Source organism: Polyodon spathula, chromosome 7, assembly GCF_017654505.1.
Source record: "Polyodon spathula isolate WHYD16114869_AA chromosome 7, ASM1765450v1, whole genome shotgun sequence".
Taxonomy (NCBI): Eukaryota; Metazoa; Chordata; class Actinopteri; order Acipenseriformes; family Polyodontidae; genus Polyodon; species Polyodon spathula.
Genome location: NC_054540.1, coordinates 58,618,950 through 58,635,530, shown reverse-complemented (window position 1 = coordinate 58,635,530; position 16,581 = coordinate 58,618,950). Strand labels below are relative to the sequence as shown.

General features: G+C 39.4%; 3 protein-coding genes across 6 annotated transcripts in view; all 3 read right to left on the bottom strand.

Annotated features, from left to right (window-relative positions):
- Positions 1-1,455: 1,455 nt before the first annotated feature.
- On the bottom strand, positions 1,456-7,997 carry LOC121318942 (transforming growth factor beta activator LRRC32-like). The gene is made up of 2 exons (XM_041256160.1): positions 4,766-7,997; positions 1,456-4,226 (listed from the first exon to the last, which is right to left on the bottom strand). Exons 1-2 carry the CDS (start codon positions 4,931-4,933, stop codon positions 2,223-2,225), a joined length of 2,172 nt encoding a protein of 723 aa, XP_041112094.1. The 5' UTR covers positions 4,934-7,997; the 3' UTR covers positions 1,456-2,222.
- Positions 7,998-8,087: 90 nt separating this feature from the next.
- LOC121318943 (tumor necrosis factor ligand superfamily member 13B-like) lies at positions 8,088-11,218 on the bottom strand. The gene is made up of 6 exons (XM_041256161.1): positions 10,935-11,218; positions 10,207-10,297; positions 9,912-9,968; positions 9,380-9,492; positions 8,599-8,755; positions 8,088-8,296 (listed from the first exon to the last, which is right to left on the bottom strand). The coding sequence occupies exons 1-6, from the start codon at positions 11,157-11,159 to the stop codon at positions 8,181-8,183; spliced, it is 759 nt and encodes a 252-aa protein (XP_041112095.1). The 5' UTR covers positions 11,160-11,218; the 3' UTR covers positions 8,088-8,180.
- Positions 11,219-15,208: 3,990 nt separating this feature from the next.
- Positions 15,209-16,581, bottom strand: part of LOC121318941 (ectodysplasin-A-like) — a 46,810-nt gene continuing 45,437 nt past the window's right edge. For all 4 annotated transcript variants that reach the window (XM_041256156.1, XM_041256157.1, XM_041256158.1 and 1 more), the window contains exon 8: positions 15,209-16,297. In XM_041256156.1, coding sequence (XP_041112090.1) covers positions 16,046-16,297 — 252 coding nt within the window. In that variant the 3' untranslated portion in view covers positions 15,209-16,045. The remainder of the gene's footprint in view (positions 16,298-16,581) is intronic.

Sequence of the window (16,581 nt, the reverse complement as noted above, 5' to 3'; positions counted from 1 at the left end):
CATGTTTTAAAAATAGATATTTCACGATTAAAATAATATTTAATAAAGCAGAAAAAAATTGCTTTGCTGTATTCAAAACTGATACTATAGAAGCGTGCAGTTGAAGCAGCTTGTGTTCCTTTCAGCTCCACAGTGCTTGTTAGATTGTCCAGTGTGATAACTGACAGGAATCATGCTGCTGAGTGCTGGTCACTTTGCTGTGTCTTCCGGACTGGCTGCTGCTTATAGATTGCTCTCAGCAGTTATCATACTGTGCAGGGGCGCTCCCCAGCCAGTTACTGCTTTGCCCATCAAAGTCATATCTCTTCCCCAAGCAAACTTGTTGGGAAGTTTCAATAACCATGTCAGTGCGTGACATGTGATTGCTATCGTTGGAGGAAATTTTTTTGACTCATAGTACAAAATGGGAACAGGTGATAACAAGACTACGTCTCACCCCAGCATGGTGAAACCAGAGGCTGATACTTGGAAATAATAATAATATAATAATAATAATAATAATAATAATAATAATAATAATAATAATAATAATAATAGAATAACAGCTGCTTATCACGTCTAGGGTGTTTTTGATGCTTTTCTGGTCGAGACTAGACATTTGATGAAAATAGTGGTTTACTATATAACGTATGAATTCGTTTTTGTTCTATTTTTTTCAGTTCCTTGTGTGGTTTAGTTTTTTTGCCACATAGATCATTCACAAAGTGGTAATCATTTGTTAACCTGACGTTAGTTTTCTAAGGGGCATGTTTTGCTTGTGTATCTGACTTACTGAAACCTTTATATCAAGGTATTTGCCTGTTTTATAAGATTGTTTGCTATTTGCCATATTGTTGAATATTTACACAGAAAGGGGGAGCGGGGTGAATGCCAGTATATTGCTCCACAAGGGAGATCACTTCCAGATGATTCTTGTGTTATGGGTATCGCCTGTGTCATTGCCTCTTCAGCATTTCAATGCATGAGTCACCAGCTGCTACACTTTGTGTGTGTGTGTAGGTTTGTCATGTGTTTGTTAAACTGGACAGGATTACAGAAAGCATAGTGCTCCAGGTCCGAGTGTCCTCATCCTGTCTCACAACATGTGAGACCGTGTAATGCACTTTGCTGAGTCATAGCTCTGTTGTTCTTTCTTTTTCTTTTTGCGCAACAGTTGTGTTGTTTCTTGGTATTACAACTGTGTTGACGTGGGATGACATTTGATAGCATCAGCCGTTGAGCAAGCATCCTTTTAACATGCACATTATTTATGATTTCGTGTGTACTGTCAAAAAATGGAATTCATAGACTTTGTAACAGAGTTTGTCTGAATCCAAGACTCTCATAAGTTGCAGCGTAGACTATATGAAATTATATTTATTTATTCAAACTTCATTATGGAGAATGACACTGTTAAAAATATGGCACACAGCTTTTTTATTTCCTTTTAAATTATATATTCTTTATTACCAAATAGTACACAAAACATCATAACAACACCCTATTATAAATAAATAAATATATATTTGTATATAAATTGATACACCATATAAATAACATTAGCACACAGAAGAAAATAATATTAGTAGACATTGCAAGCTAAATTTCAAATGCAAATCTAATCTAATATTTTCCCTGTTTTATGTAGGAAATATCAGACATCCTTCACATCTCCTCACCATTGAAACTGGCCAGGAACATGCACTTCAATTCCACTGCACAGATTACAAAGGGTAAACGAAGTGGTAATGTGGGTGATTAGCAGGGGGATTGTGTGAGTATCTAGGCATTGATTACTTGCCAACAAAACAAAATAAACCAAGTCAACGAGCAAAGTCACTTCCGTGTGAGACGCACATGTGGCAACATTTTCAATTGGGACGTTATCAGCTTTTAGTGAAATTTAAAGTATAGGGTACAGTACCCCCCCCCCCCCCCCCCCCCAAAAAAAAGGACCAAAATGTGACTTTGCTCATTGTAGCTCCAGTATCTGTCTGCTGTGAAGAGGGACACACAATAATAATCTCAGAGAAAGAAATAAGACTTGATGCATACGAGGTAGTGTTTCAGAGAGAGTTTTGTAAATAATCAAATATTATACTTTGTGACTGAAAAATAAAATATAAGAATACATTGTTCACTCCTGTTTATAAATATTCAAGGGAAGAAACTAAAGTAAAACTGATTATCTGCCTAAATAAAGGTTACAAAAAAGACAGGAGCAACCAGAATGAGCCAGCTTTTTAAGTCTCAGTTTCAAATATATTGAGTTTAGCCACCTTAGGACCACAGTCGATGTCTTGACTATATTCAAAAGACACCACTTTGTTACTCTTAAGTTCCACAGAAGTGCCTGGTTTCTGGTACTTTATTATACCAATAACCACAGCAGCTGTTATAAGCAGAATGGCTAGGATTAGTAAGCCTAGTAGGAGTGTCGTTTCTGCCGCTGCCCCAGGTGGACACTCTTGTGAATGGTCCCTTGTTAAAGCTACTGCAAGCGTGTAATTCTGCTGATAGAAACACACAGCGTCCTCCAGATCGTTGATGTCCACCTTAGACTCCTGCATGATCCTCAGCCAATCCAGTGTGCAACAATTGAAAGAGTTTCTGCTTAACTGAATGGTCTGAAGACTTCTAGACCAGCAGGTGACCGCCGGCACATCTAGCTCGGTCAAAGAGTTGTTCCGAACATTGATCTCTACCAGCGGGGAGCACCTTATTTGCGGAGGTAGAGTACCCAGGAGGTTGTTGGACAGGTCCAGCCTTCTTAACTCTTTGAGACAAGGCAGAGGTAAATCAGAGTTTATCATCAGGTTGCCACTGACGGACAGCTCCTGCAGCGTGGACGCCAGGCTGTCAAGAGCATTAGCAGCTATCCTAAGGTGCGTATTACCAGCGAGGTCCAGAGAAACCAAAGGAGTTTGGTGAAACATGCGAGGGAACAGCACTGCAATGCTATTTTCACGCAGATCCAGGTGCTTCAGAGTTCCTAAACCAGAGAAGTCCACACAGTCATCATTATGGCTCATGTTTTGCAATGCAGAACCGTTGCTTGTGAAAGAATGGGGGATGGCACAGGGTTGCAAGCTGTTTTTCCCCAGATTCACTCGTTCTATCTGGGGTAGAAGCTCAAAGAACCAAGGGGGCAGATAGTGGATTAGATTGTTGTGCAGATCCAGTGTCCGCATGGATGGGAGACGCCTGTGCTGCTGAAATAGTGGAGATGGTTGCTCAGCTGTCGCTTGGGTTTCTGCATCACTTTCTTCCAAAGTGAAGTTTTCAAGGCAGTTGTTGCTGAGGTTAAGGTGCTGAAGAGCAATCAGGTCGTGTAAAAAGTGAAACGGGAAAGATGTGAATAGATTGTTGCTTAAATCCAGGTGAACCAAGTTTGTAAATGTTGTGTTTGAATAAAGCTTGCTGTTGGGAGTATCTAATCTTGTGATTTCTTGGTACAGAATTCTCACTTCTGAAAATGCAGATCCAAGTGTAAGTGAACCCATTTTGTTGTTCTGTAAATACAAATATTGTAAAGCACTCTTTTTGGGGAGCAGGGGAAAGTAAAGTAGCCTGTTATAACTAAGGTCCAATGTTTCAAGTTGATACATGTCTTCATTTTCACTCGTCACAAAGAACTCAATGGAGTTTCTGCTGAGGTTCAGGGTAAGCAGGTGTTTCAGTTGAAAATCAGAGATGCAGCGCAGTGAGTTGAAGGCCAGGTTTAACACCCTGAGTCTCTTCAGACTCTCAAAGGTTCCCTCGTCGATTTCCACAATGATGTTATCTGCCAGGCTGATGCTCTCCAGGTTGGGGGATTGGTGGAATAATTTTGAAGAAAGCGTTGTCAGTTTGTTTCCGGCTAAGCCAAGGTGCTCCAGCGAGGACATGTTCATCAGATACAGAGCCGACGTATCGCTGTCCAGATTGTTCTGGGACAGATCCAGCACTTTCAGGCTCTTCAGCGACTGCAAGGCTGCGCTGTTTCTTTTCCTGTTCCTGTCCAGGTTGTTTCCTGCAAGATTAAGACTTTGAAGCTGTATCAAGTTTCTACAAGCTCTCCGGGTTAATAGATCGAACCGGTTGAAACTTAAATCCAGCTCTTGCAGCGATCGTAGGCTTGCTGTGGATTCCTCGTTGAGAGTTCTGATAAAGTTGTTGGACAGATCAAGTTTTTTAAGTCCGGGTTCCAGGTAATTTGGAACAGATGAAAGATTGAGAGAGGAGCAAGACAGCTCCTGAAATCTGCGCTGTAAAAAATAAAACAAACAATAAAAAAAAAAAAAAACAATTGAAGCACATAACAAAGAGACTGCAGACAAGTTTCCAACTGCCCAGGGCCCACTTCTCTACTGTAACATTCAATATAGGCTTTCTGTCACCTGCTTTGTGATTTGTATTTCCATACACTGAAGGAAAAATAAAACCAAATAGTACATTTTTGCTAAGAATAAATCATACTGAAACTATGTTTAAATAAATGTTTAAATAATATATAGCTTTTTTCACTGTCAAATATGAATAAAATATTTACAAAAGAATTATTTTGTGCCAGTTTCCACACTGATGATAAATAAACTAAAAAAAGGAAACATGAGAGTCTGATGAGTGTTTAAAAAAACAAACCATATATGTTAGCTGTATGTAAACGTCATACAGCTATATCTAATAGCAGTAATAATAATACAAGTCATAGAACAAAGAATATTTTCATGTCCTTGGAGCAGAGGTAAACTAAAACCGTGTTAAGCACCAGCAGAACAGTATGACACATTTTAAATGAGCCTACCTTGTGACAGATGCTCTGGTTTGCATACTGTTCACTGCTGGAGCCACATGTGGAGGGAAAGCAAGCGCAGTTCAGTACCAGAATCCAGGTGAGGATCGAGGGAGTCATTCTATCTGGAGTGTTCTGTGTAAGAGCAACATGACTGTGGTTTCTGTAGCCTTGGAGCATGCTTATCCATTCATAGCACTGTTATTAAAAAAAAAAAAAAAACTTTCCATAGCGTAGGAGAAATGAGGAGGAAATGACCAGTGAGTGTTGTTAACTCTTCCTAAATTAGCCTCAACTTTCTGTGTGCTGTTTTCAGTATTCGATATGTGCCAGTGAACTGACAAGGCTGGCTGAGGTTACACGTTGCATATAGAGCCGCCACCAGGTGGCGCTATGCACCACAGTAAAAACCCCATTGGAATCAAAGATGAGCAATTTTTCTCTTGGAGACCGACAACATTTTCTTACCTCTCTTTTTAGCATTTACAGTCACTTGTGATTGATTGGTCTTATCACTTAGGTGACCAGACTCTATTTTCACTCTTTCTGTTGTGAAAGTGCCTTTGCTGCACCGGTGACCGGTGGATCTCTAGTTCTTCAGTGCTGGAAAACTTAAAGCATTGGCTATTACCCATTCAGAGTTATGAAACTATTTGGCTAACACTTTATAAGATGTGCCAGTAATTCAATGCAATTAGAAACAGGCTGTTGAATTCAAAGTGAATAATTAATAATCAGGTTTTCCACGTCTATTCGTTACACAGCCAGGACTCGTATTTAATCGTAATACATTCATAATCTGCTCACCGTTTCAGAAGGCAGAACATAATATTACCTGACTCCGCAGCGTGCCTGAAACATCACACTAAAGCACCAGCTGCCCTCCTCCTGGGAAGGGAGAACCGCTGAACTCGTTCCAAAACCAACAAGGAGAGCAAACAGCCTGCAGGAACTCTTCAGAGCGGAATACACAAGGAGACAGAAATAACCACCCCACCGCTTCAAATAAGCCCAGTCCAGGACATCCCCTCCTATGATTTTATGCAAATAGTGGAAACTACCGAAGAAATGAGTGTTGTGAAGCTGACCCCCTGGGGTGTGGCCACTGGTCTGGCCTGACTCAGAGTGGTCACACCAAGCTGGGCAAAAATCCTATAGTCGTGGCATTCAGGGTAACCTCATTAATCATAGCTGCCCGTCCATTATCTTAACCTACAGAGCATATACTCAGTGCCTAATGGCTTTAATGTCACTTGGGCAAAGGAGGGGGTGTACTGAAGTAACAGATCCATTGTTAATCTGGTGTGTTTTTAGGAATCACTGTCCCAGGCAATAACAATAACTAGAGTATATATTTAGAAAAGCAAATCAAGAACTAGATTTTATCTAATTGATAAAATATTTAAAGATTTATTTTTTCTTCACACCTGGCCTATTTTGTATACGGTTTATCGATGCTGTATGTTCTTGTACCTTTCATGGGCTGACGTGATGATTGCTGTAGGACACCCTGAGCATTGAAATATTAGTGATGAGAGATCACGTGTCTGGGTTAGCCCTGACGAAATATTAAATCCTGAGTAAACTGGAGTTCAAGGTTCATATTGCCACTGGCATTTGACGGCTCTCACATTAAGAGCTGTACAGATTTCATTTACACTTGCGGCTATACTACAGTCTTCACACCAGGCGTCAGTTACAGTTAGTCATTGAAATGCATTGGCCGCTGCACCAGTATGGACGTGTGCTGTTTGGAAAATGCCCTTCTTTGCATAACTCTTCATTTTGATGTACCATACTGTATAATGAGAGAGAAGCACATGCCATGCAAACTCAGTGGGCGTTAGCAGTTTCCTCCTCCAGTAACTGTGCTCTAATACTGAGAGTGAGCCCCAGGAAGAGGAAGCAGCCAGGCCGAGTTTATTAAGTGAATGAGGCAGGACGCCTAGTGGTGGAAATCAGCATTGCATCTCCAGATGTTCTGAACAGAGCCATGCTCAAGAGCCACATCAGTGAAACGTTTGGCTGTTTCGTGAGAGAAGTCCAGAACTCCTTCATGTGTATGTTTAACACGTTTTTTTATCCAGCACATGATTAATCCGAGTGCAAGCAAAAAAATAAATAAATAAAAATAAATGTTTACATTTAAATGCATTTCAAAAGGAATGTTTTAAATTGTATAATTAAAAAAGCTAGAAGTGAAACAGATACAGGCTGAAATGGCACTGGAACCGTGCTATAGATGATATTAGAGGTGCACATTTTTTAACCAATCTGCATGATCTGTTACTCCAGGCCCTTTGATATGGTATGTTACCTTGTACTTGAATGCCGTCGTTTGATATCTCTCTCTGAGTAAAAGCCTGTAGCTACGTCTTTCCCCCAAAGACCAGCCAGAGACATTTAAAAATGCAAAGCCAGGAAGCAGAGACTATAAAAGGGCAGTGGGCCCTATTCACAGAACCTGAAGGACTGTTTTAAAGAATGCTTTGTTAAGAACGGTTTCTTTTTAAAGCCTGTATTGATTATTTTAATTAAGTTTGCCGTTTATTAAACCCTTTCTAGTGTATTAGATAGAGTTGATTAGTTTATTCAAAATGTTCCAAGCACTGTTAAAAGAGAATGTTTTTAAACACTTTTTAAAATAACATTACTTAAAACAGTCCTTAAAGTGTTCTGACTGGGGTCCAGCGTTGCCTTGTTTCCAAGCAGGCTGGTGTTTCAGTGTTCATAGCTCTGCAGATCAGGGTATGCACAGTGACAGGGAGGGAGTGTTCACATGGAATAATACAGCCACGGTGTGTAGCCCTGCCCGTGTCTATACAGAGCAATGCCTCTGGGGGTCAGCGAGACCACGGCTCTTTACACGACAGAATCCCAAACAGACAACTTAAACAACCTGTCAGTGTCGGCACTAGTGAAACCACCAATAAAGAAGCAGACCGTGTTTTTGCTTTCTTTTGATTACATTTTTTTTTTTTTTTTTTTTTTTTTTTTTTTTACCAGGATCAAATAATGAGGTAGCAACCTATTTTACAAGAGTAATCTGATTCCAGTGGCGTATGCTTACAATTTATACAAAAATCAATAAGAAGGGTACGTTTTATACAATTATAACAACAAGAAACCAACAAACATTTCACTTTCTGTAATCATGTTAGAGTACATTCAGTTCAGGTTTATATCTGTTGATAAAAGTTAATAAATTCATGCAGCATTTACCATTTATAACTTAGTAGCAATTTCTGTATTGAAAGGTTCTATCATTTATTGAATATATATATATATATATATATATATATATATATATATATATATATATATATATATATGATATGAGACAGACACAAAAGCTTAAAGACCAAAGTATGCATACTATTACTCCACTGGCCAGCCAGGGTGTGGCAGGTCCTTAGTCCAGAGTAATTTACATGAGTTGTATAACCCCAAAAAATGTGGAGTCCGCATCCATGGAGATTTGAGCGTTCGGTCGGTCGGGGATTACCAACTCCAGCTCGTCCCCTTGGTCTAGTTTCACTACACCTGATGAAAAGAGATTAGAAAAGAGAGAAACAACTGCATCACTATTAATTATTATTATTTCTTCCCACGTTAAGATTTGTTTTTTTCTCTTTTTGTAACGTTTTGTAAATCAATATCAAAGAAAGGAAACAAACACACAGTGATCTCTGTAGATAGATAGATATACAGCCAGACAGACAGATACAGTAGATATCTATCTATCTATCTATCTATCTATCTATAGGGCTGCCCAAATGTCTGTGATGGGACTGTTCCAGGGTTTGCAGTGGTGTTTGAATAGGTGAGACCGGGTCCATTCATACCTGCAGTGTAGCAGGAGTTGGTGCTTCTTTCCTTTGGCATTTCCTGCAAACAGAGCAGCAGGTTTGTGTATCTCTGCTCTGTCCCAGCTACGCTGGATCTTCTCCTCTGGATAAGATAACCCATTACATCGTGAATCCCAGGATTCAGGAACAAAACCTACAGGAGACGACAAAGCAGGGGAGCTCTTACAAGCATTTGGTGACTTGGCAGAATTCCCAGTACTGAAAGCACAGACAATCCGAACTACAGCGTCAGCTTAAAAAAGTATAATCCTGTTATCCTTGATGCTGTTAGAAAATCAGGGGTGCTTTCCGTATGCTGTTATAAACTCAGGGGTGCTTTCCGTATGCTGTTATAAACTCAGGGGTGCTTTCAGTATGCTGTTATAAACTCAGGGGTGCTTTCCGTATGCTGTTATAAAATCAGGGGTGCTTTCAGTATGCTGTTATAAAATCAGGGGTGCTTTCAGTATGCTGTTATAAAATCAGGGGTGCTTTCAGTATGCTGTTATAAAATCAGGAGTGCTTTCAGTATGCTGTTATAAAATCAGGGGTGCTTTCCGTATGCTGTTATAAAATCAGGGGTGCTTTCAGTATGCTGTTATAAAATCAGGGGTGCTTTCAGTATGCTGTTATAAAATCAGGAGTGCTTTCAGTATGCTGCCCATTTAAATATTTGTCAATGTGAAAAAGATACAAGTATGACATGTTGGCATTAGAAGGCAAGTAAAAACACATTTATCAAAGATACTGTTAGATTTAAAGAAATGTATGATCTTACCTGGCCATACACCATGTAATAACCGTCTTCTTGTACAATCATTTTATTATCAGCTGTAGCCAGGCTTTCCCCCTTTTCAACACTAACTGCCCAGGGAATGATGGTTATATCACCTTTATACGATGATAAATTGAAGCACAGTTAGATATATATATATATATATATATATATATATATATATATATATATATATATATATATATATATATATATATATATTTTTTTTTTATGCAGTCCATGCACAAACAAGACCTTGCATATGCACTGTATGTACATTTTAGAAACAGCCCTATATTTAACATGACCATCCTATAACAAGTCCCTCATCATTTACTAAAATACACTGCACTGGATATGAAAGTGATGTATATTATTGCATGGTTGTTTCTCAAAAAGAAATGTGCATCACTCGCAATAACACTGCAGAAGGTTGTTAACTCAAGTACATTGTCTTTAGGATTTAAGAGGACTACATAGGTCAATGATGCTGAAGGAAGAGGGAATGGTGATGCAGAATCCAAGGGGAACTCACCTTTCTGAATTAGCTCTGCATCTTTTACAGCTTTCAACTGCATGAACGACTGATGTTCTGGAAACAGAATAAAAGCGTCACCATCATTTATACTGTACTTATTTATTCACTGTGCAAGCTGCAAAAGGGACAAGCCTAGGTTGATAAAGGTGCGTGATTCAGGGAAAGCCAGTAGTTTTTCTGGCTGCACCTCCATTCCTGATATATTTGTTAGTATGGAATAGACCTTGGTGCTTGGTTGCATGTCTGTTCAAGACTTGATCTAAAACAACAACAGAACATGCAGGGCACTCACTTGCGGAACCTCTCGCTTCTCTCCTCGTTCTTATCAGGGAGTTCAGAGTCTGATATTGCTGCCTCTTTTCAAAACTGCTTGGCACCAATTTCTGAAGAACAACAAAAAAGGCAAACAGCTTAAAAGAGCTTTCACTTAGCAGATGGTGCTGGCTGCTAATGAACACAAACTCTGCCTGAGACCACAGGGTGCTGCACTTCACCACACCAATGATGGGAGCGCGGCCTAAACGGCCCGATCAATCTGCAGCTTTGTTAACTTGCTTATCAGCTGCTGTTAACTGGGGGAGTATAAATCACTCCTGTCAGCGAGCCGACCCCGAGTATTTCATCCACTCTCCACAGATTAATGGCAGCAGTCTATAGATTATAATCCTGCCATGGAGCTGTGTAGTTTACTATGGCTCAGGGCAAAATGTTTCAGATCTCATTAAATCAATCACTGTACTGTAATGTCGACTAACACTCATTTTATTCATTACTCAATACACTGCCCTCAGTTTCGACCTGCAATACTCCTGGAGTCCTTAATTACTAGAGGCAGTGCTTCCAGACTGTGTGCACTCCCCTCACTCCCCAGTACAGAAGAGCTCTGAAGGCCTGATTAACTCCAACACCTCTTAACCCTAAATTGTTTTATTTGAAGTTAAATCTTGTCTAATGCATGCATGGCGCATTGTGTAACACATTTTATCAGTGCATTATTGGCATTTTAACAGCAGCACTTACCAGTTCTCTTGTATGCACTGTTGAGTGCTGCTGTGCTGCAGGCTCGTGGTTTAGGTACATGTGAATTTCCTTGTTGAGTTCCTGCAGTTCTTCTCTTAGTGTGCTAACCTGGTGCAGTAAGAAAACACTGCAAGACAAAGCCATGAGAAAGATCATTGACAAACTAGACTGGGAGAGGACCAGCTTCTTGGATACGGACTTCTTTTCCAAACAGGAGCCGAACATTCTTGCATTCTTCCAGCTTACATCACAGTGTGCGCACCCATCACAGTGGCAGAGCTAACGAAGCGATTGCATTACAGGAAATACGCATGATGAGTGTTCTCTTTTAAAAATAGACAAGTTCTGGGAACTTGTCCATTTTGGTTTAGTGCGCTATGGTAGCGGCTTTATTTGCCTATAAAAAAAAAAAAAAAAATACAGTACAGCTTTTCATATTAGATACTTGCAAACCATTGCACCTGTGCTTATAGCAGACTTTGAATTGCTTTAGACTGAAGAGATGTGCACGGACATATTTTAAAAACTTCAAATGTACAATTCTGCCTCCCGATTAATTCAGTTGGGCTATTTCATATTTTTTAAAAAAGTGGTTTACATGCACCGTGAACACCTTTTTATAGCAAGTGATTGGAATACTAAAGTGAAATAATTGAATTATTATTTTTTTTTTATTCCTGAAAAGTTTCTAGACTGTTGTCCTCTTTGCCTAGTAGTTTCATTGATACCAGTTGACAACATTGAAACTATTTATTTCATTGAAATCATGACAGTAAAAACGCATTCTTTGAATACATCTTTAACTAGAGAATTTAAAATGGTTGAACAATAAATAAAGAAATCAGAATTTCTATTGCTCTGTTAAGATAATGCGAAGACACTACGTTAGTATACACATTATAATTGTATTGACGATATTCAGCAGCTGTACTGTGCAAACAAAACCAGCAAGACCCACATTTTATTTATTTGGAAACAAAAGCTTTATTGTACGGTTTGAGAAATAAAGACCATTTACAAAAGACGCACATTCTATTTTATTATATACATATATACAAGACAGTATACAAAATGTACAGTATATTTAATCAACTAAGAGATCAAAATGATTAGATCATCATTATTTACTACACATAACCCTTGTCTTGTTTTATGGTTTGGTCTCAGATTTAAAACTGCAGTATTCCAGTGTTTTAACCAGAACTTTTAAGCGCTTTATCATAAATTGAGAGGTTAAACTTATTGAAACACCAGTGGAAACGTTTGTCTGCTTCATTTAGCGGTTGATTTGGTTAACCTACTCCTTGCCAGGATAAGCCAGCCACTGCTGGGTTTTATTAAGAGCATTTTACAACACTGGTAAATTACAGCATTTTACAGCTCGTCGGGATAAACCACACGGGATTGTATTGGAGCTGTCAACAGCTCCAGGGAGTCCTCCTGGATTGCACTTCCCATCCTTTTTAGTTGTAATCCTGGGATAACCGTGGATAGGCTCTCGAGGCAGATCAAACTGACCCCTTACTTTCTTCTGAAACTTTTATTCCTGTAAACGGGTTTGGGGTCGATATCATTCATGTAAGTACTGGTCCAGGACTGAATGAGAACACCACCTCTGTTCAGAAATAAACCAGAATACTGCATTTTAAACATGCCCTTTGGATTTGCGCCGCAAGGTCTGTGATTCCACACTTAATGTCAGTTTTGTAAAAGCAATACATTTTGCTACTACTTACAATAAATGAAGGGTTTTATAAATACCCACGTGATAACCAAGAAAGGCACCGGATTTTCTGTAGTTCTCTCAAACTATTTCCCTTTTTTTTTTTTTTTACAATTTGCTGCAGTCGGTTATGGAGTGTGGTTAGGCCAGCTTGGCCACAGATGAAGTAGACTAGCTGTGGAAGTAGCAGACTATTCACTGATCTATATTGGGCATAAACTAACTTATTGGAAAATGTTGCCATTTATATGAATTAAAATCATTTATAACTAAACTAACCTATTGGAAAATGTTGCCATTTATATGAATCAATTAATAGCATTTATAACGTTATGGATAGGGAAGAGTAAAATTGTCTTTTTTTTAATGACCTGTAAACTTGTTCAAATGCATCCCTCTACTCTGACCACAGCAGCAGTGTGGTCCAGTGGTTAAAGTCCAGGGCTTGTAACCAGAACCGCTTCAAATCCCACCACTGACACATTGTGTGACCCTGAGCAAGTCACTTCACCTCCTTGTGCTCCATCCTGCAGATAAGATGTTAAATCAGTGTTCTATTGTAAGTGACTCTGCATGTAATGCATAAGTCACAGCCTACCTCTGTAAAGCGCTTTGTGATGGTGGTCCACTATGAAAGGCGCTATATAAAAATAGATATTATTATTAAGACAATCTTGACAGAGAGCTGCTTATATATGGTCTTTATCCTGTATCTAATGGGTATCTTTATATAGAGCTAAGTCAGGAGGAGGGGGCTTTGCAACAATTCAGTGTGCATGTATTTGTAATTGAACATCATATATGTCTAACACAGCTGAAAACACTAGACTGATTAGGTCTGGTATATTGACTACAGTGCACCAATGGAAAGAGGGATAGTACATTCTTTGTAAGGGACATTTTAAACAGAGCAGTTACAGTAATCTCTAGATACAAATCCCATTAGAATACAATAGGGGCCACACTATTCAGTCTGAGTTTATTTGTGTTTATATAGAAGATATCTTATTGTTATAAACATATTAAAACTCTTGCTATTATGAAAGCTATTTGTTTAAACGAGACAGGCCTTGTGAAATAGAATGAGACTCTAATAGATTTTAATCAAAGGTGGGCGTGGTGCCTTCCCCATAGCATCAACGCCTGCAGGCCAAAACAACTGAGCCTATTAGCCTGCGTGATGGAAAAGCTCTCGAGTTTAGTTTAGTTTTGCTTGCTAGGGTGTTTACGCTGTGTTCCGATGGTTTCCAGCAGCCACCAGGAAGGTACCTGTTCTCTCTTGCTCTCCATGTTCTCTAAGCCTGATATCTACTACTAGCTGCTATTGTGTTGCTGCTACTATTTCACGTATTCTGCACTTTCTACTGTATTTAATGTACTATTTCATTTATAATGCTACTATCATATATTATGCACTTTCCACTGTATTTAAAATATTATAGTTTTTCTTGATGTTAGTGCATCTTGTAAAGCACTTTGTGATGGTGGTCCACTGTGAAAGGCACTATATAAAATAAAGACTGACTGATTGACCCTTTCCAGTACAGTGAGCAGCCTGCGTTGGATCAGCCATTCTGAACGAACAAAAAAAAAAAAAAAAAAAAAAAAAAAAATTAAAACTCCTTGAAACCAGATAAGGTTTTCTTAATACCTCAACAAGTAGTTCTGTTGGGTTCAGTTTTTTTTAAAGGAGCATTAAAGGACGGGTGATCTGGTTCTTTAAGACACAGATTAGGCTGGAGTGATGAGTGTCTTTCCTCGATAGGATGTCCCAGGGGCAGGTGTTCCTCCCCAATTCATTATGGAGGTGTTCCTTTGGGTCATTACACCTACAAATCTGTTCTGTATCTTCAGTGCACTCCAGAAGAGCCCACAGCTGTGGCCTCCGTGTCTGTCAGCAAATACACGGCTTCAAGGCTGCCCCCCCACCCTGTGTACATTTTAGGCAAAACCAGGAATTTATTAGAAGACCTCTCATTTACTCTCATCTATCAAGGGACCAGCCTTTGAGATAACACACGGTCGGGGGGCTCCTTGTTTACACAGCAAGATACCTGGCTCTTCAGTCTCAGAGGTGTTTTAAGCTGCTCAGTGAAACGATAGCATTTGATAACTTTACTGTTTGTCAGTCTGGGACAATCTGGGGTGGCAAGGTTTGCACAGGAAGGTATTGACTTTATATAAAAAATAAATAAAAAAAAAAAGCAGATGAAAACGACTCGTGTAGTTAGCGGTGAGCACTTTTTCTTAAATCGACTCGTGTAGTAATAGCGGTGACTTTTGTTCACAGCATTACCATACAATGCCTACTTGATCCACTGAAGTGGGTGCTGAATCTCTACAGGAATTTCATAAATACAGAAAAAAAAATATACATTTACAGATACCACAGTATATTATATATGTAAGGTGGTGGTAATTATATATATATATATATATATATATATATATATATATATATATATATATATATATATATATATATATATATATATATATATATATATACATATATAGCCATATAATATATATATATACATACACACATACACACACACACAGGGTTATCTAAACATTAAAACGACGAGGGCGCCACTATAAAACATGAACATATAAATAAGCTTAAAAAGACAAATAAGAATGTGCAGGTTCTGCTGCTTGAGCTCTTGGAGTATCCAGTGTGTGGATTGCAGGCGAGCGGTTTACCTGGACAGCAGCGATATACTGCATCAACACATGGATCAAGATCTTCATAGAGATCATCCCTTTGGGTTTCAGTCCCTTCAGTCTTCTGTTTCCAGCTCTTGTCCTTGAGTGCGCACTACACAGGTGTCCCATTATGACACAGATCACAAGACTTGGTATATAAAATATGTAAAATGGTTATAATTAAAATAAACTGTTGTCTTGTTTCCCGCAAAGTGAGTCCGGTGTAATGCAATCTCATCCCATGCAAGTCCCGAGGTCAGAGCTGGTCCTGAAATGGCAACGCTTTTTTAGCAACAAGGTCCTCCAGCAGGACAAAGCAAGGATCAGAACAGCGTCTCTGCTGGCAGGTGCATTGCTCATTCCCTTTGGTGCTACACTGCACATTAGCAACATCCTTTCTCATACCTGTGATAACTGAGGGAGCTATAGGATTCCAACACTGTTACATGTGGTTAGTTCCATTCCAGAACGTACGGCCTCCAGAGGAGAACTCTGCTCCTTCATATACATTAGCAGGGTCTACGGTATTGAGGACTCTGCATTTGAGCAATTCACAAGCTGATGATTGCTTGGGCTCCTTCGTCCTCTGAGCACGAGTGAGAGGCAGGGATTAGGGACAGGGACGCAGACAGACATCAAGGCTGGGTATCCAATATATCTGTGGTGCGGTTTGTTTGTTTTAAGATGATGGAGCCTCCCCGAGCCGGATCGCCCCGAAGAATGTTGTGTGCTTGCTCATGTTGATGGAGATGTCTGCATGGACCATTTTGATGGCTATTCTCTGCCTCGCCCTCAGCATGCAGACCCCAGCGGTGTAGCAGGTGTTGAAGTTGGTCTTGCCCGTCTCAATGCTCCGCGTGCACTGCAAGAAGGGGGTCTCGTCAACCACAACCTCATAGCTGGCAAAATCTGTGAAGTTGATGTAGTATACCTGGCACCAAATCACCAGGGAGAGGGGAAAGAGACAGGGGGGAGAGAGACAAAGAGAGAGACAGAGAATTAAAAAGAATATACATGACCAGTCACAAGAATCATACAGTTTTGGCTACCTCTATTTGTAACCCATGGCAAAAAGCATTCTAGGTAAATTAAAGTTATCATTTTTTTTTTTTTTTTATATAATGTGCATCAGGTACAAATGAACATGCACGGTACTTATTTTACTATCAGTGTTAAATTATTGCAAGTACAAATCTACACATGGAAGACGCAGTA